The sequence below is a fragment of the Canis lupus genome, chromosome 16 (assembly GCF_048164855.1).
Source record: "Canis lupus baileyi chromosome 16, mCanLup2.hap1, whole genome shotgun sequence".
Lineage (NCBI taxonomy): Eukaryota > Metazoa > Chordata > Mammalia > Carnivora > Canidae > Canis > Canis lupus.
Window position 1 is genome coordinate 22,164,060 of NC_132853.1, and position 20,183 is coordinate 22,184,242.

General features: G+C 41.1%; 1 protein-coding gene and 1 long non-coding RNA gene across 2 annotated transcripts; both read left to right on the forward strand.

Annotated features, from left to right (window-relative positions):
- The first annotated feature begins 13,203 nt into the window (after positions 1-13,203).
- LOC140607455 (C-C motif chemokine 8) lies at positions 13,204-15,294 on the forward strand. Its single transcript, XM_072782185.1, has 3 exons — positions 13,204-13,388; positions 14,184-14,301; positions 14,726-15,294. Exons 1-3 carry the CDS (start codon positions 13,313-13,315, stop codon positions 14,829-14,831), a joined length of 300 nt encoding a protein of 99 aa, XP_072638286.1. The 5' UTR covers positions 13,204-13,312; the 3' UTR covers positions 14,832-15,294.
- Positions 15,295-16,623: 1,329 nt separating this feature from the next.
- LOC140607456 (uncharacterized) lies at positions 16,624-18,977 on the forward strand. Its single transcript, XR_012009464.1, has 3 exons — positions 16,624-16,840; positions 17,180-17,530; positions 18,865-18,977. It is a non-coding gene; the product is annotated as an uncharacterized lncRNA (long non-coding RNA).
- The last annotated feature ends 1,206 nt before the right edge of the window (positions 18,978-20,183 follow it).

Consider the following 20,183-nt stretch of genomic DNA (forward strand, 5'->3'; position numbering starts at 1 on the left):
TCTTAATGTACTGTTGGATCCTATTGGCTAGTATCTTGTTGAGAATTTTTGCATCTGTGTTCATCAGGGATATTGGCCTATAATTCTCCTTTTTGGTAGGGTCTTTGTCTGGTTTTGGAATTAAGGTGATGCTGGCCTCATAAAATGAGTTTGGAAGTATTCCATCCCTTTCTATCTTTTGGAACAGCTTTAGTAGAATAGGTATTGTTTCTTCTTTAAACGTTTGATAGAATTCCCCTGGGAAGCCATCTGACTCTGGACTTTTGTGTCTACGAAGGTTTTTGATGACTGCTTCAATTTCCTCCCTGGTTACTGTCCTGTTTGGTTTTCTATTTCTTCCTGTTCCAGTTTTGGTAGTTTGTGGTTTTCCAGAAACGCGTCCATTTCTTCTAGACTGCGTAATTTATTGGCGTATAGCTGCTCAAAATATGTTTTAAAATCATTTGTATTTCCTTGGTATTGGTTGTGATCTCTCTCCTTTTTCATTCGTAATTTTATTAATTTGAGTCTTTTCTCTTTTGTTTTTAATAAGTCTGGCTAATGGTTTATCTATCTTATTAATTCTTTCACAAAGAACCAACTCCTGGTTTTGTTGATCTGTTCTACAGTTCTTTTGGTCTCTATTTCATTGAGTTCTGGTCAAATCTTTGTTAACTCTCTTCTGCTTGGTGTAGGTTTTATTTGCTGTTCTTTCTCCAGTTCCTTTAGGTGCAAGGTTAGCTTGTGTATTTGAGTTTTTCCCAGTTTTTTGAGGGATGCTTGTATTGCAATGTATTTCACTCTTAGGACTGCTTTTGCTGGATCCCAAAGATTTTGAATGGTTGTATCTTCATTTTCATTAGTTTCCATGAATTTTTAAAATTCTTCTCTAATATCCTGGTTGACCCTTTCATCTTTTAGCAGGATACTCTTTAAGCTCCACGTGTTTGAGTTTCTTCCAAATTTCTTCTTGTGATTGAGTTCAACTTTCAAAATATTATGGTATTGGTTAAGACCTGATTTGTGGCGCAGTATGTGGTCTATTCTGGAGAAAGTTCCATGTGCGCTTGAGAATGTGTATTCAGTTGCATTTAGATGTAAAGTTCTGTAAATATCTGTGAAATCCATCTGGTCCAGTGTATCACTTAAAGCTCTTGTTTCTTTGGAGATTTTGTGCTTAGAATATCTGTCATTTGCAGAAAGTGCCATGTTGAAGTCTCCCAGGATTAGTGTATTATTATCTAAGTATGTCTTTACTTTGGTTATTAATTGATTGATATAATTGGCAGCTCCCACATTACGGGCATAAATATTCATGATTGTTAGGTCCTCTTGTTGGATAGACACTTTAAGTATGATATAGTGTGCCTCTTCATCTCTTACTACAGTCTTTGGGATAAACTTTAACTAATCTGATATGAGGATTGCTACCCTAGCTTTCTTTTGAGGACCATTTGAATGGTAAATGGTTCTCCAACCTTTCATTTTCAGGCTGTAGGTGTCGTTAGGTCTAAAATGAGTCTCTTGTAGACAGCAAATAGATGGGTCTTGCTTTTTTATCCAATCTGAAACCCTGTGTCTTTTGATGAGATCATTAAACCCATTCACGTTCAGAGTTACTATTGAAAGATATGAATTTAGTGTCATCATGATACCTATTCAGTCCCTGTTTTTGTGGATTATTTCTTTGGGCTTCCTCTTTCTTTTACAGAGTCCCTCTTAATATTTCTTGCAGAGCTAGTTTGGTGATCACATATTCTTTCAGTTTCTGCCTATCTTGGAAACTCTTTATCTCTCCTATTCTGAATGAGAGCCCTGCTGGATAAAGTATTCTTGGCTGCATGTTCTTCTCATTTAGGATCCTGAATATATCCTGCCAGCCCTTTCTGGCCTGCCAGGTCTCTGTGGAGAGGTCTGCTGTTAATCTAATATTTTTTCCCATATAAGTTAGGGATCTCTTGTCTCTTGCTGCTTTAAGGATTTTCTCTTTATCTTTGGAATTTGCAAGTTTCACTATTAAATGTCGAGGTGTTGAGCAGTTTTTATTGATTTTAGGGGGTAATCTCTCTATCTCCTGGATCTGAATGCCGGTTCCCCTCCCCAAATTAGGGAAGTTCTCAGCTATGATTTGTTCAAATATGCTTTCTGGTTCTCTATCCCTTTCAGCACCCTCTGGAACCCCAATTACATGTAGATTTTTCCTTCTGAGGCTGTCATTTATTTCCCTTAACCTTTCCTCATGGTCTTTCGTTTTTTTTTTCTTTTTTCCTCAGCTTCCTTCCTTGCCATCAACTTGTCTTCTATGTCACTCACTCTTTCTCCTACCTCATTAACCCTTGTTGTTAGGCCCTCCAGTTTGGATTGCATCTCATTTAATTCATTTTTAATTTTGACCTGATTAGATCTAAATTCTGCAGTCATGAAGTCTCTTGAATCCTTTATGCTTTTTTCCAGAGCCACTAGTAGCTTTATATTTGTGCTTCTGAATTGGCTTTCTGACATTGTAATCCAAATTCTGTAACTCTGTGGCAGAGAGTATTGTTTCTGATTCCTTCTTTTGTTGTGAGTTCTTCTTTCTAGATATTTTGCTCAGTGCAGAGTGGCTGTATGAGTGGGCTGCATCAAGAATATCAACCACAACCTAAGTAAATTTCTCCCTAAATGATTCTGCTGAGGTCAGAGACCAGAAATTGAAAACAAAGATCAGAATGAAATAAAGCAAAAAGACCATTAAAGTGAAAAACAAATTTTAAAACAAAGTAGTAAAAAATAAAAGGCCAGGAATCCTAAAGAAGAAGGGGGGGGGGGAAGAAAAGAAAAAAAAGGAGGGGGGACTGAGAGATGGTGATTGTGAAGAAGTTGTAGTGGAGGGAGAATGTAGTCTACCTGAGGGGTTCTATAGGGAGATCCTCTTGTTTCTGAGTATATTAAGTTCTGTATATAAGAAGATGCTTAGTCCCAAATTTATATAAACCAGAAATACTTGTAGAGGGCTCCAACATTGACCACCAAAACATAAATGAGATAAAAGAAGGGGGCAGAATGGGAATGAGGAATCTCACAGAATGAACCAGCATGGTATACCACTTGGTTCTGGGTGCATGCTGGTCATGTTTTAGAAGGTATTAACTTCCGCCATTGTAGAACAAAATGAGGCAGAGAAAACAAAAAACACAAAACAAAAAAACGTATCTTGTATATCTCCCAAAATAGTTGAGTATGTTGAAAGGAATCGAGAAGTGGAAAATATATCTAGGACCTGGGATTGGAGAAATATGAAAGTCAAAAAGGAAGAATCTTAAAAATGAAGAGGTGGTAAAATTCTGTAGTTAAGGTGGGAAAAGAGAAAAAAATGGAAATTTACAGTATGATATAAAAATGAGTTGTACTGTAAAAAGGAAGGAAAAAAAAAAGGAAGAGTACCCTCTGGTTCTATATACTGTAAATCCCTCGACTTCCCCTGGGCCTTTCCAGCGCTGCTCCATCAAGAACTTGCTCTTCCCCTGTCCTTCTAGCTGGTTTTCTGGGGGAGAAGCCTGCTGTGCTGATTTTCAGGTGTGTGCACCTGGGGGAGCTGCCCCACCCCCTGCCAGGTGCATGGCTCAGTGGGAACTGTTTGCCCCCTGAGGCCTCTGTCCCCTGGAGGCCCCGCCTCTCCCAGACACAGGGTGACACAAGGAGGAACAACAACACTGGTGGCGGCCAGCTGTCCAGCTCTGGAGTCAGCTCCCCCAGTAACTACCGCAGTCTCCCAGTCTGTAGTGGCCTGGATGCTCCCCGGGGGTGCATGGTGCTGATCTGCACAGCTTGGGGACACCCAGCAGCAGGAGAGTCCTCTCTGTGCTGTGCCCTCCCAGCCTCCGCCTCTCCCGGGGGGAGTGCAGGATCCTGGGCTGTGTCCCCCGGCGCCCTGGAATCCGGGGCCTGGGCTGCTGGAATCGTGCTCCCGGGGCCGGGGCTCCCCAAGGCAGCAGGGCGCAGCCCCCTCCATCCAGAGCCCCGCCTGACCCACCGGCTTCTCCTGAGGCCCTGCCAGGTGCGCGCTCCATCCTTTTACTGAGATCCGCCCACAGTCTGTGGCTCTCTCCCCCGGGTGCACCTCCTCTGTTAGTGACCCCGGGAGACAGGAGGCTCCACTGCCCCTCCTGGGATCCCACCCGAGTTCCCTGTTAAGCGCCTTTCCGTCCGGGAAAAATCCGGGGCGGATTTTTAAAGTTCCTGCTTCTCCGGGACTGAGCTTTCCTGTCCCGGGAGGCTTTTGCCCCCCTCCCCCCCCCGGCCTTAGCCAGGCTTCTCTGGGGGGGGCCCTTCCCAACTTGATTCTTTTTTATTTTTTCCCACCTTCCTACCCTGTTAGAAGCAAAAACTCTTCTCTCTGCAGCATTCCAGCTGTTTTCTCTTTAAATTTCAGGTTGAATTTGTAGCTTTTCAGGATGACTTGAAAGTTATCTAGGTAAGTTGGTGGGGACAGGTGACTTAGGGACCCTACTCCTCCGCCATCTTGCCCCCCCCAAAGTATTTAAAATTTAAGCAAGTGTAGGATATCTAGTGTCTTAGAAGAGTAGATGACCAATTTTAAGTGAAAAATAGTTGTGAATATCATATGTGCATTATGCCTGTATACGTGTGCATGGGTATATGGATATATAGGTGTGTGTAAACATACAAAAACACATGTACATACATTTACATATGTATATGCACACACAGTAAAATGTAGAGAGAAGAAAGGAATAAACAAAAGTATCAGTCCAATCTTAGTATTTTTAAAACACAAATGGGGGGCACCTGGGTGGCTCAATTGGTCAAGTGTCTGACTCTCTGTTTCAGTTTAGGTCATGATCTCAGGGTGATGAGATCAAGCCTGGCATTGGGTTCCGTGCTCAGCTGGGAGTGTGCTTGAGATTGTCTCTCCTCTGCCTCTTCCCCACGTGGACATGCTCTCTCTCTCTCTCTCTCTCTCTCTCTCTCTCAAATAAATAAATAAGTCTTTAAAAAATACATGCACACAAATAGGGTAACCAACTGTGCCTCCTGAGACGACACTGAGGGATTTCCAAGAACACTGGATATGTAGTGCTAAAAACAAGAAATTGAAAACCAAACCAGGACAAGCTGGTCACCCTAAATGCAGATACATTCTGTTCTCTCTTTTAGGCACTTCTGTTTATTTTTTGTTTCCTACAAAGAGTGTGCAATTATTAAAAACCATTAAAAGCCTTTTGGTGTCTTACTCTGAGTTGAGGAGAATGTCAGAGTCTGGGCCTACGAAACATTCCAGAAGACGTTCTTATAAGTGTTACAAGTCCTAGCAAGGTTGGAGATGAGGGGGAAAAATGTGCTACCATCCACAAATGACAGACCTGACTTGCAAGGGCAGCTTCTGGAGGAAGTACCATACTCCCATGGATGGTGGCAGGACCAGGAAAAAGTCAGAGTTACATCAGAACCTTGTAATTCTGGATGGTGAGTGCAACCTCAGAGATGGGGATGGGAAAAACAATTAGATTAAAAATCACAAAGCTAAGCTTGAAAACCTGGGACCTCTAAATTGCAAGAAAAATTTCTTACTGGCGATCCCTAGTATGGAGGGAGGCCAGCACCCTATTCCAGGCAGACATCTGCTGGTGTGCTTCCAGGATGAGGCTAACACCACCACCGCCCACTGCCAAGCCCTGGTGTTGGCAGATGCCTTGAGAGGGATGGTTTACATTTGCAATTCTTTCGTGCGGTGGAATACATCAGTGTGTATCACAGGACCGGAAGTTCCTACAATTGACTTAATGTTCTGCATTCTTATCTTTAAAAAATAAAGACCAGTTGTTATGTTTGACATATAGATCATAAAACATTTGTGGTCCAGAACATGTGGATATAATATATATTATTAAGTCAGGTAGACTGTGGAGTCCACTTTAAAAAAAATACTAATATAAACAAAACGGTGACTATTTTGTATGTGTTGTGGAACATGTTATGGCACAATGCCTCCTTCATGGTGCTTAATAGTTATTAAATGTAGAAGTTCTTAGGCTTCATAAGTTTAATTGTGATCTTCATAAATAATGAAATAAAAATATTGCCCTAAGGACCAATTGACACCTGTATCCATTAAGGACTCTGTAATAATTTCCCACTTTATAGAGTTGATGTGGATAACTTGGTGTGGTATCATTAGTACAGTTCCCTGATATTTAGATAAAAGTCAGTGTTGGGGGAGGGACTAAAATAATACATCATATTAATTTGGAATGCTATAAGGTTCACTAAAAATGATGAAACTAGACTCACGAATCTGACTCAAATTAAATTTTCTTAAAAAAATTTATTTTAAGAGTGGACTGTTTTTTGGGATGCCTTGGTGACTCAGTGGTTGAGTGTCTGCCTTTAGCTTAGATTGTGATCCCAGTGTCCTGGGATTGAATCCTGCATCAGGCTCCCTGCAGGGAGCCTGCTTCTCCCTCTGCCTATGTCTCTGCCCTCTCTTTGTGTCTCTCATGAATAAATAAATAAAATCTTCAAAAAAAAAGAGTGGTCTATTTTGAGTGTGAAGTAATAGAAATTGTTTGGTCGAGGAATATCACACAGAACAATCACTTCTTTATGAAGTTTCGCAGTTAATAAACGGATGTGGATACAATGGAGCATGTGGTGGTGACTAGATATAGCCCCTAAAATTTTCAGTTCTTGTTCTTGTGTCCCATGGTAGGATTAAAATTCCATGCCATCTCAAAAACAGGCAAGCTGGATGACCCACTTTGATCAGTAAAATGTAAGTAAAAGTGATATGTGTCACTCCAGGCAGAGGCCTTTAAGAGCTTCTATAAGAATCTTCACGTCTCTGACCTGCCACAGTGACCAGGGTATTCTTGGTGACAAAGACTTCAACAGCCGAGTGAGGAAAGACTAGAGCAGTACCACAGGCTTCCCCTCATTTACTTGTGAAGAGGGTACTGGAAACTGGGTAAGCAGCACCCCATGTGATGCTGTGCTGTGCTGGATCACACTGTTCCATGACCACCAGTGGAGGAGACAGAGTAGGGGTGAGGCAGTACCTAGAATCCATACTATCAAGCCCACCGAGAAACCTGGATCACAGCAAATGCCCCCGCCCCCCACATAACTGGTAGAGCAGGCCCAGAGACTTCTATCCACATCCCAGTGGCTCCCTGCAAAGACCCAAGAGCTACTGAACACCTCATTATTTTTAAGACAATGTTCTAGTTCCCATAATAGCACAGTCTTGCCCTCATAGTAAGCTCAACAACCCTGCTTACCTCTCTTCCTCACACCCAGCCCTTATCCTAAACACCGTTCAGGAGTTTGTTTTTCTTTAATAAATTTATTTTTTATTGGTGTTCAATTTACCAACATACAGAATAACACCCAGTGCTCATCCCGTCAAGTGCCCCCCTCAGTGCCCGTCACCCATTCACCCCCACCCCCGGCCCTCCTCCCCTTCCACCACCCCTAGTTCGTTTCCCAGAGTTAGGAGTCTTTATGTTCTGTCTCCCTTTCTGATATTTCCCACACATTTCTTCTCCCTTCCCTTATATTCCCTTTCACTATTATTTATATTCCCCAAATGAATGAGAACCTATAATGTTTGTCCTTCTCCAACTGACTTACTTCACTCAGCATAATACCCTCCAGTTCCATCCACGTTAAAGCAAATGGTGGGTATTTGTCCTAAAATTCCAGTCAATTCCAAGGAGTTTATTGAGTCTCAGAAGATCCTCTGTGCCAAGCAAATCTTAGGCATCGAGTGGAAATGAAAATGTCAAGGGTGGGATGTGCTACATATACTCAAGCCCAAACAGAATCTGTTCATGCTGCTCTTGTTAAGACCTATCAAGTAATCCTCCCTGAAATCGTTGACATCCCAGATGAATTCATAGTTGCTGATCCCAGCAAAATGAACTAACAGACACAAAACATTGGAGATCCTGGGCCTCTGCTAAAATAAAACCCTGCCTGTCCCAGGGACCAAACAAAGAGGTTCAGTGCATAATGAGGCATGGTGACTGCATCTCTGAGTTCTGGTATTGGTTCTTTACTAAATTGTCCAAGTGACTCTTGGCAAATCATTTGCCCACCCTATGCCTCAGTTTGTACATCTGTAAATGAGACATTTGAGCTAGGTTAATGGTGCCCAAACTATGGCTATAAATCACTTAGAGCACTTCAAAAACAGAATTCTAGACCTCCTCTCCCAAGGTTCTGAGCCATTATATTGAAGTGGTTATTTTATTAACAATTGCCCAGAACATCCTGATATTACTGGCAGATTGGGGGACCAGGATATGAGATGGTCCCTGGGGTCTCTGGGCTCCTCACTGCAATTTTCTGCCTTGTCCTTGTCTTCTAACTTTGAATTGCATAACAGCTTTTGTTCAGACATGCTTACTCACAGGTCTTGGTGTGTCATATTGTAACCATACAACCCATGACAAATCATTTCACTTCTATAATTCTTTCTCTTACTGTAAAGGAGAAAAGTGGACTAAATTCCATGTGAATGGCTCTTCCAATGCCTTCTATAATTTTGTGACCACTGGAGACACTTCAGACAGAACTGAAAAATGGAGACAGCAATTCTGACTCCCAGGATGCTCTCCCATCTTATCACATCCCTTGAGAACTGCCTAAGAATTCAGATCTCTTTCCATAGCAAGGTACTCATTTCCTGCCTGCTATTTGCAGGTAGAGGTTTCTTTCTTTCTTTTTTTTTTTTTTTTTTTGCAGGTAGAGGTTTCTGATTCCAGGTTCCCCTTCACAGCCACTGAGCAGTAGGTGGGTTGTCAAAAAATGCTTTTTAAGAATATGCTCACTGTGAAAGCACCATGGAGAAACAGAAAGAAAAAAAGCAGAATGTCCATTTCCTTGAACAACACAGCCAAGTTGCTGGAGTTTGCATGGCCTAAAGTTTCGTTTTAACTTTTTTGTTGGAATTACTTGAATTCAATTTAAAAACAAAACAAGAAAGGGAAATTGCATAATCAAAGTGACTTACTGGTTAAGATCTCTGAAATCCCTGTAGAATTAAGACCTTGGTGACTTTTGGCATGTCAACACTGGGATCTGACCTCCATCTCCTCTAAGACCCACAACATTCTTTTCTTCTGGTTCATAATAGGACCCTAAAACCTCACTTCTATTTTATTTTCAAGACACTCCTTTCTTTCTTCATCTACAGCATACACATTCCCAGAAGCCTGTCCCTACCACATATCTTTGTTTGGAAGCAATTTTAGGGAGAACTTGTGCAAGAGACCAAGAACTACACTCTGAGTCCCTTCCTAGCTTGTTCTAGACATGACACCCATTTTATTTGATTGTTGCTAACAGCTAGCTTATTGAACTCTTATCATATGCCACTCACTCTGCAAAGTAAGTTTTTGGTGTCAGTTGATTTAATAGCAGCCGTAAACACCATTTCCACATAAGAAAAACAAAGAATAGGTGAGGAATTTAAACTATAAAGAAATTACATTACTTGTGTCTTCTCTGACACAGTTATTACCTAGCAATCCTAGCATACAAATCCAGATTTTAACTACCATGCTATTCTGCTTTTCCTAAGGCTGACAGTTGGAAATACTTCTCTGCTAGGTCCTGTCATCCTAGCCTCCCTGGTCTCTGATTGGACCCTTTGCAGATAATCATAGACAAATTAAGTTACAGAAGAGCTTAAATATTATTTAACCCAGGAATAGAAATTATGTTGCATATGAAGTGCCACTTCTAGTTTCTGTACCCATGGCAGACATCAATAATCAATCAGGGCTTTACATTCAATAGCTCAAATTAATGCCTCAGGGTTTGTTGGTTGGTTGGTTTTTCCAACAAAGCTTTCTGGTCTTCCACCAATAAATCTATCAAGCTAATATATGTTTGAAAACTATTTACCATTCTTAACTTGTCAAAACCCCATACTTTGTAGATAAGGACAATGAATCTCAGAGTCAAGGTTTGTCCATAGTCACATTGGACAAGTCATTGGCTAGTTATTGGCTAAATTAGAATGAGACTCAGGACATGACACTTAATTCCTTTCATTTGATTAACACTTTTTGATCCATAAGAACTGATTTTCACTACTATTTCTGTCATCTGTGCATAGATGCACTTTCCATATTAAGGCAGCTCAGAGGAGAAATTAACGAGATCTTGAGTGTATTTTGTAAAAAGTGACTTTAGTTCCAAGTAAAAAAATATATGCAAACTTGACCTGTTAGCCAACACAGGACCACAGAGATCAGTGCTACATGGTATACCTGGCAGGGGAACTGTCACCAAAGTAATAGAAAAAGCTGCCATCCTCAAAGAACCAACAGAAAACTACAGACAAATCTCATGAACATAGATGCAAAAATCTATCACAAAGTATTAGCAAATAGAATTCAATAATGTGTGTAAAGCATTATACAACACAACCAACTGGGATTTATTCCAAACACATAACTGCTTCAATATTTGAAAATCAATTCATATAATCAATATCATCAACAGACTAAAGAAGAAAGAAATCTTATGATGATATCAATATAATGATACCAAGGCACCTGGGTGGCTCAGTGTTAAGCATCTACCTTTGGCTCAGGTTGTGATCCCAGGATCCTGGGATTGAGTCCCCACATCAGGCTCTCTGTGGAGTGTCTGCTTCTCCTTCTATGTCTCTGCCTCTCTCTGTATGTCTCTCATGAATAAATAAATAAAATCTTTTTAAAAAAGAAAAAATAATATGATGATGCCAATAGAAAGCATTCGATAAAATCCAACACTCATCCATGAAAAAACTTTTAGCGAACTATGAATAGAGAGGTACTTCCTCAACTTAATAAAGAACATCTATAAAATGCCTACAGCTGACATCATATTTACTGATGTTGAAACAATGAAATGATGTTCTTAATCATGAAAAAAATGCTTTTCCCCTGGTAAAGCAACATCATACTGGAAGTCCTAGCTAATGGACTAAGACAAGACAAGGAAATAAAAAGATATACAGATTGAGAAGAAACAAATAAAATTGTCTTTGCAGAAAACATAATTATCCATGTAGAAAAAAAATCATACACACACACTCACACACAAATACACACAACCCTCCTACAACTAAAAAGCAATTATAGTAAGGTACCAGGCTACAAAGTTAATGTATAAAACTTGATTATTTCTCCATATACCAAAAATGAACAATAGCAATTTGAAATTAATAACTCAATACTATTTATATTAGCACAAAAAGAAAGTATTTAGGAATGAATCTAAGAAAAATATGCACAAAATCAACATGTGGAAGACCACAAAATTCTAATGAAAGATTAAAGAAGTAAATAAATGGAGAGATATCCCATGTTCATGGATAAAAAGAATCAATATTGAATCAGTCAAGGTAATTCATTAGAAAAGGAAGTCTTCAACAAATGGTTCTGGACATCTACATAAAAAAAAAACAGAATCTAGATATTTTACACTTTTCATAAAAATTAACTCAAAATGGATCATAGGCCCAATGTAAAATTCAAATCTATGTAACTTTTAGAAGATAACAGAAAAAGATTGAGATGACTTTGGGTTTGGTGATGACTTCATAGATATAACATGAAAAACCTGACCCATGAAATTAATAATTCATAAGTTGGACTTTGTTACCATAAAAAAACTTCTGTTTTTCACACAATTAAGAGAGTGAGAAGACAGGCTACAGACTGGAAGAAAACCTTTGTGAAACACATATCCACAAAGGACTTGTGTCCAAAATATACAAAGAACTCTTAAAACTCAATAATTAAACTCAATCCTGATTTTAAAAATAGATGAAAGATTTCACCAAAGACACCTCACCAAAAGAAGATATGCAAATGGAAAATTGCATGCAAAAATATGTTTAACATGTCACTAGGGAATTGCAAATTAAAACACTAAGATACCATTATCCACCCAGTTGAATGGCTAAGGTTCAAAATACTCACAATAGCAAATGCTGGCAAAGATGTGAAACAACAGGAACTCTCATTCACGTCCACTTTGGAAGACCCTTTGGCAGCTTCTTATGAAGCTAGACATAATCTTACCATGTGATCTAGCAATCACACTCCACATGAGTTGAAAATTTATGTCCACAAAGGAGTCTGCACAAAAACATTTATAGCAGCTTTATTCATAATTACCCCAAACTCGAAGCAACAAAGGTATCAATAGATGAAAAGATAAACTGATGCATATATACAATGGAATATTATTCAGCAATAAAAAGAAATGAGCTGCCAAACTACGAAAAGACACAAAGGAATCTTAAATGCATATTTCTAAGTGAAAGCAGTCACTTTGAAAAGGCAACATACCATGTGATTCCAACTACATGACATTTTTAAAAAGCAAACATACAGAGACAGTAAAAAGATTGGTGGTAGCCAGAGATTTGAGGGGAGGAACACGGGGGATTTTGAGGGCAATGGCATTTCCACATGATACCGTAATGGCAGACACATGAATGAAGAAGAATATAAGAGGTCGGTGGTTTGCAAAGTTAGCTCCTTTCCTTCACTCCCACCCCTGCCCCCACTGTGTGTAAACAAAGAGAACTGAAAGCCTTTCTCAAACAGACCCATTCTACCTAAATCCTTATGAAATATCAGGCTTCTCTCTATGATTTTCACTTGGAAAGAGACTTTAGTGTCTAAAATATTTGTAAACCCCCACCCTCCAAGATCAGTATGTGTTGTCCAGTTCTCACACTCCATAAGAATCTGGGGCATTATAACTTGAATATTTTCCTAGATTCCACCATTCTGCCAGGGTTCCATCAGGCCACCTCTGGGGTGTTCTAAAAGAGCCCAATGAGTTTAAGGTGCCAGGGACCTGAGTCTGATAGAAGTACAGGTAAAGACTTAAGGCCCCATCCTAGGCCTCCTATGCCCCAGAGAGGGCCAGGCCTTTTATTGTCTTTATTCCATTCTGACCTCAGCTTCTGTTCTTCCTTTCCAAAAGATCATTTTCCATTTCAAAGAAATCATAGCCCTTAATAGTCCAGTGAGGTCACTTCCTACACTTTGTAAGGCACAACCACATTCTCTTCCACCTCTGTTCCACATAGTCTAAGCAACAATAGAAACTGTTCAGCTTCCTTTTTCCAGTGTTAGGAAATCACCCCAAGGATCTGGTGCCTACTCAGCACATTCCAAGTCTTATTTCAGGGCCCTGCCCATGCTCACTGCTCTCCATAAAAATCAGGCAGGGTGACCAGAGGAGCCAGAGGAGCAGAGAGGCTGAGACCAACACAGGAACTTCCAGCACTCACACCTAAGCTCCCGTGCTCACCTCCACTATGAAGTTCTCCACAGCGCTTCTATGCCTTCTGCTCACAGCTGCCAGCTTCAGCACCTTTGTCCTTGCTCAGCCAGGTAAGGGCCTCTCTTCCTAAGGCTTACCATTTCAACTATTATAGGTACTTATCGTCCCAGCCTGAGTTATCCCATGCTTGCTACATTAGCCTACATTACAAAGATGGAGAAAGTGAAACCAACAAGGGCAATAAGAAGAACGGTCATGGCACAGTTAGCCAGAGCCACAACCAGATACCCAGGTCAATGAGTCCAGTTCCCATGGTCCTTCCTGACACGAGCTTGGGGAAGAGACACTAAATGAAACCAATACCTCAATGGTCCTCACACTGTTTGAGGATGTGGCATGGAAGGAAGGATCGTTTCTCATTGTGGATGTGAAGGACATTTCAGGCAGTAGTGGAGAGGGAAATAAAACTATTGCTTGGGCTTCAAATTTTGGATTACAGCCTGTTTGCCAGGGGCCATGTAAGGAGGAAAAGGACCCAGAGGCATGTCAGCATGTGACACAGGTGGGCTTTAGAGCCCGTGGGGACAGAAAGCTGGGGAGCAAGGTATTAGAACTTATCTATTTGGTGTCAGAGGTTTTGGGTTAGTAGAACCTCCTAATGACAAAACAAGATGAGTGTCTTTTCCCCATTCCCAGTTGACAGTGAGGAGCCCCATAGTTCCATAAAAGAAATAGACTTCCAGGCACCATTTTATCTGTGGAATGTGGACTAAGGCACTGAACTTGGGAGTATTCATTCTTAGGTAGAACTTGTGTTTGTTTTGTCTTTCCCTACCTTCATCTGCCCTTTCAAAATTATACTTATGATGCATTATAACTCTCATTCTTTGCAAAATGTTTTTTAGATTCAGTTTCCATCCCAATTACCTGCTGCTTCAGCATGGTCAAAAGGAAGATCCCCATGCAGAAGCTGGAGAGCTACATGAGGATCACCAACAGCCAGTGTCCCCAGGAAGCTGTGATGTAAGAGAACCATGCCCTGGCACCCTCTGACGAAAGTTCTACTGGAGTTCTATACAAGGGAAAGAAATCAGGATCCATGCCCAAATAAGTCAGATAAATATGCCATGTAATCTGAGGGGACCTTTACCCCACAGAGAAATTGAGCCCTCAGGAAGGAATCCATATTCCCCCCAGGCTCCCCTTCTAGGATCTTGGTCAGATCACCCAAGTTCCTTCGGTCAGGAGACTGAGGGTTTCCCCTGGGATAGCATAAGCAGTTTTCGTTTGAGGGCTCTTTCTTCCTCCAATCCTTCCCCTTCCTCGTAACTCCATCCAGCCTCCTCATCCAGAGAGCAAGAGGTCCTTAGGTGTAGGGGCCAACAGGCCACATGTCTGGAAAAAATCCTTAGATGCTCCATCTAACTGCCCTCTCTCCCCACAACAGCTTCAAGACCAAAGCATCCAGGGAGATCTGTGCTGACCCCAAGCAGAAGTGGGTCCAGGATTACATGAATCACCTGGACCAAAAGTCCCAAGCCCAGAAGCCTTGAACCTTCATGTATGGACTGAGAGACAGACCCTGAGGAAAATCTTATTTATTTTTCCCCAACCTTCCCCAAGTACAGAGTGATATTATTTTATTACAATGCCCAACAAGAGGCACTTTATACAATAATTTAAAGCACATTTCTTAAATAATATTTAATTTTACTTAAGTTATTAACATTTTTACTTTATGTGCTATAAATCCTAATGAATGTAAAGTACAAAATCCAGTGGCACATTTTCTTTTCTGTGAGCTCAGTCAAGTTTGTAGCAGGATATCATTTGTCTCCCTCCAATGTGTCTGTAGTATTGTGAGGTCCTTCCATGGATCATCAGAGTGAAAGACATCTGTATTCTTATGAAGTTGGTGCTCCTGTAAGTCAAATGTCTTCTGTGTAATGTGGTTGAAATTCATGTTATGCGATGACTATGGAATTTTCAAAGAAAAAAATATATGACTTTAAACTACTTGGTCTTATTTTTCATGGGGTAACATTTAGCTGGGAGGCAGAAAATGGCAACAATGACTGGCAACTTGGGGTCTAGGGGGCCATTTTCTAAGAAATATTTTAGACTCCACTGAGGTTCATAGTGTTCCAGCCTCTCAGCTCCAGTCTCTAACATCACCTGCCCATTTCTTTTCTTGTCACACCTCCCTTCTCCTGTTCTCTCTCTTGCCTCAAGCTTTTCTCCATAAAGCCAACTATTATCCACCTAATTAATCCTCAAACCCCGACTATTATCTTAAAAAGAGTAAAACTAGAGGAAACTAGATGTCTACAACCTAGAAGCCCTTCTAAGGCTTTTCCTTGAAGAATCTTCAACAGGACTGGTCTTGAAGGATGGTATGCAATGAGAAATGAAAAGGTTTTTCAGAACCAGTACAGGATGGGGAGCAAGAGCATGGAGTTTCCATACTTTCAAACATCTGGCTGGACTCTGGAAAAACAAGATGCACTAAAAGTTTCAAAAAAAGAAGAGAGAAAAGTGTCATGCAAGGTGTGCATGAGGAAGAGTAACCTGGTATCTGAGGCTAGGGTAGAGTGTGAGAGGGAGGGTCTGACGGCAGGCCACCATAATGGTGTAGGAGAGGCGAATGAACCAGGCTGGTAGTAGGGGTGATGTTAGATAGAATGGGCAAGATGGAGTGGAATGTCAAATGTTGGGGAGGGAAAGCATTTGACCCAGGATTTAGACTTTCTCTTACAATCTCACAAAGCAACTATTTAGAGAACTGGTGCCCTTGAGACACAGAATGAAGTTAACTCCAGCCCCAATCCCTCAAATTTGCAAGCTTCTGTATGAAGGTATGGGAACTTCTTTCCTTAATAGCCTCTTAAGGTCAAGATTCCTTTGTACTATGTAAGCACAGCTGGCTCCATTTTCAGGTATGAGGCCCACCATAGTAAGTCACAAAGACCAGACCCCTCATTGAGGGAAAGAGGACTATTTTCTTGATGGCCCAGCTCTGCAGGGTCTGTCATTCACTGATGGTCATGTGGAAAGATGCCACAATCTCAGTATACCTAGAAGCATGGCACTTGGGTTCTGGTCCCAGAACTGACCCTGACTCTGTGTCACTTAGGGCAAGTCAATGTCAATCTCTCTCTCTCTGGCATTAAGATGCCCCATACAAAAGTAGAGGTCATATTGTGCCACAGGGAGGAAGTGAGAGAACATGGCAGATGACCTCACAAGCCCCTTCCAGTTCTAGGAGCCACGTCTCTTGGAAACTTGGTCAAGCCTATTGGCTAGAGTAGAATGGTAAAGTAAATCCCATTCTAGATTAAAATCACTGAACCAGTCAGGAGCCCTGCCTATTGGCAAACTGCAAGTCAGATATATCACCTATCTGAAGACAAGCTTTCCACTAAAGTCCAGCGTAGCACATCCAAGCCCCAGGAGCAAAAAGACATCTGGGTGTCAGCTGAATAAAAGGAGTACTTTCTGCCATGAAGGCTCCATCCAGTTCCAAACTCTCTTCTACAGCCTCAAGGACAAGCTGACTAATGAGGTCTGGGACTAGAGTTTCATGAAATAGCTTAACCAAAATTCAAAATTTCAAAGGCAAAAAAATTCCACCTAAACTGACACCCAGGCCACAGTTAAGACATAATCCATTTATTTTTCCCAAGCTTTGCCCAGCTAGCTGCGCTCCAGGATTGTGTCATTATATTTAACTCACAATGAACTTTGTTAACACCATTAAACATAATTATCTTAAGTAATGTGTCATCTCATTTAAGTTACTGATGTTTTACATGGCCTAACTTGAATATTAGTGCTTTCAAAATCCACATCCTTATATTGAGTGATTAATATTTGTGAACCCATTTATTCCCTTGTCAACCAGGGGTGAAGACTTGGAAAGTCACTTGAAGATGACATGCATCCTCTTCAGCACACCTCCGATTTCACCCTGGGCTCACAATTTGCTGCAGGCTGTGATTCACTTCACTTTTTCAACATCTGCCTCCAATGTCCTCCTCAATTTTTGTTTCCTGCCCACAGGCTCCTCTTTGGGTGCCTTTTCAGGTCAAGAGTTGGTTCAGCCTACACATTTGCCCAAGGCTCAGAAGTGTGGGGGAAGGAACACTCTGGGTGACAACCTTCTGCCAACAAACGGTGGAGGCAGATGTTTCAAACACTTCTGCCACCCTTCTCTCCAGAGGTTGATTCTGGAGCCATTCCATAGTCTTCTCAGGTAATCCCAAGAGAATCAGACCCCATTGCCCATGATGCTGATCTGAATTATGCATACTTGTGTTGACTTCTCCTCCTTCTCCATCTTTGCTGCTTACGCAGTCCTGGTCCCTGGGATCACTTCCAAATGAACTATCTGTACACAGGTCCTCATCTCAGGCCCTGCTTTATTGAGTCATGGTTTCATACAATCAATATTTGTTCTCCTTCCCTTTGGCCTTGTTTGGACCTCAACAGACAAGTTCACTGCATCAGGGCCAGAGAATGAGCTGGGCATTTGGTTGGTGTGCTCACCAGGGCTGAGGCTAGGAGCGGAATCGGGGACTTGCTCAGTGTGTTCTTTGGGACAAAAGCAGGGGCAAGACCATGGACTCAACTAGCAGATTGGGCAGGACTGGGTCCAAGAGGGTGGCCTCCAAGTCAAGGTCAACAAGATTGGGACTAAGTTAGCCATATAACTAGGAGAATGTTGACAGAGAGAGGGATTTAGCAAAAAAGTAAGTGTATTGATGACCATGGAAGTCAAGGCACTTACTATTGGAGAAGTTTCCATAGACAAAATATAAGAATATCAGAAGACTAGAAAAAAACAAAACAAAAAAGTGTTGTATTGACCTGAAATTGGAGATATTGGTGCAAACTCAAGGATTTACAGGTAGATAATAGAGAGATGATGATGAGATAGATAGATAGATATGTAAATGATAGGTGATTGACAGAAATACACACATAGATCATAGGATATGTATATATTAAACATATGTTCAACCACCAAACCCTTTTCCAAATACTGCTAAATATTTTTCCAACCTATCATGTCAATTTATATCCACTCCCACCAGCAATGTATGAGGGCTAGATTTGTTCCACATTTGGCATTGCAACACTTCTCTCTGTCAATTCTTTTTAAGTTAGCCACTCTGCTTATAATTCCTCATAATCCACATGGTTGTGGTTTAAATTTCCATCTTACTTGTGACTAATGAGGTTGAGCATCTATTCAAATGTTTGCTGGATATCTTCTTTCATGAAGTTCCAGGCCATGTCTTTTGTCTATTTTTTAGATTGCTTAGATTTAAATTTTGTCCATTTGTAGATTGTCTTTTCATTATGAATTAGTAGAGGTGTGTTTTCTGTATCCTGAACAGGAATCCTTTGCCAGATGTGCAAATCTAAATATCTTCTCATAACTGTGGTTTTCCTTTCGACTCCCTGAAAGATGCCTTCCATGAAAACAGCTTCCTAAGTTTAAGATGGTCCGTTTATCAGTGTGTTCCTTTATACTTTGTCCTTCTGTTTTCTGTTTAAGAAAACTTTTTAAACCTTCTATTTCAGAGAAAGTTTTGGTCCCCTGTGAAATCTGTGTGGGCTGGAAGCCTTCACAGACCAGACACAATTTAATCCAGGCCTCAAATGATTCCTGTTGGAGCCAGATGGAAAGAAGAATGCTGCAGGTGGGTGGGAGATTATAAGTGAATACAGAGATAGGAGAGAAGGAGGTGTGAAGAAAGGAGTAAGGAAGCAGTCCTACACTGTTTTTGGGAGTGGTGGAGGGACTTCCCTTCTCCAGTGCCACAAGGGTGATATTCTCTTCGTTTCCAGGCTTACCTTCTCTGGAGAGAGCCAGCCTGGGGGGCAGAGAGTGACAGTTAGTGTTGGCTCACTCCCTTTTCATTAGCTTTGCCAACAACAGTCAGAGATCTGTTCTGTAGAGTGGAAAGGTTGTATTACCTCAATATTCCTTAGAGCTTTAACGAGTGAAATGAAATGGACAGGGAGAAGGCTAAGTACAGGGTGCCTCAGCTCTGCTTCTCTGGGCAGTTTTAGTTTTAAGCTTTAATAGATGACGGCTTTCCAATAAGTTATTTCAGAGAACAAACTTCGGTGGGTAAACAAGCATCTTAAAACCACAACATTGTGTAATGAAGCCAACTTTGGTATGTTCTGCTCTAAGAAGGCAGGACGCTAAGACTGCCCAGAGCTATTGCAGGCAGCTTGCATGCCTGGATGCTAAGATGCTACAGCAACAAAATAATTTTAAAATTACAGAGTGTATAGTTCTGGGAGACTTATATTGTATAAAGATCAATGAGCTGGAAAAGAGCTAGCTGAACATCTGCTCTAAACATAATTGAGTAGCTGGCGGAGGATCTCCATAAGTTCCCACTCTGACCAGTGGGTCTGAGTGGATTTTCAGTTCTCCAGAGAATAGCATCCATTTGGAGCCAGCATCAAATAATCCCAGAAGGTCTCAGTATTTATTTCCCCAGTGCAGTCACCCTGGTTATATGGCAGCCAGCTCCTCTGGGGAAGGCTTAGTGGAGATTTATAGTATAGACCTATGAGTTTTCTGATTTAGCAAAAATATTGCCAAGGGCAAAGTTATGTGATAAAATTACTCATTGTTTATCTGAAACTCAAATAACCAACAATCCTGTATTTCACCTGGCAATCTGGCAGTGCAGGGCCTTTCCTAGTTTTCCTAGTGTGGGGATTCTAGGTCTATGAACCAGCTTAAATGTGATAACTGGGCAAGAGGCCATGAACCTCTCCTACAAGGACTTATATTGGATTTCTGGCCATTAAACCTAGAATTTTCTGCCCAAAGTCAAGCAGCATCTTAGTAAGTTTTCATGTCTAAGGATCCCATAATT

Excerpts from the sequence above, each read along its gene's own strand:
- LOC140607455 (XM_072782185.1), top strand. The coding sequence starts at position 13,313 with ATGAAGTTCTCCACAGCGCTTCTATGCCTTCTGCTCACAGCTGCCAGC. Across the intron at positions 13,389-14,183 it reads CTTTGTCCTTGCTCAGCCAG|ATTCAGTTTCCATCCCAATT; the intron begins GTAAGGGCCTCT and ends AATGTTTTTTAG. Across the intron at positions 14,302-14,725 it reads TGTCCCCAGGAAGCTGTGAT|CTTCAAGACCAAAGCATCCA; the intron begins GTAAGAGAACCA and ends TCCCCACAACAG.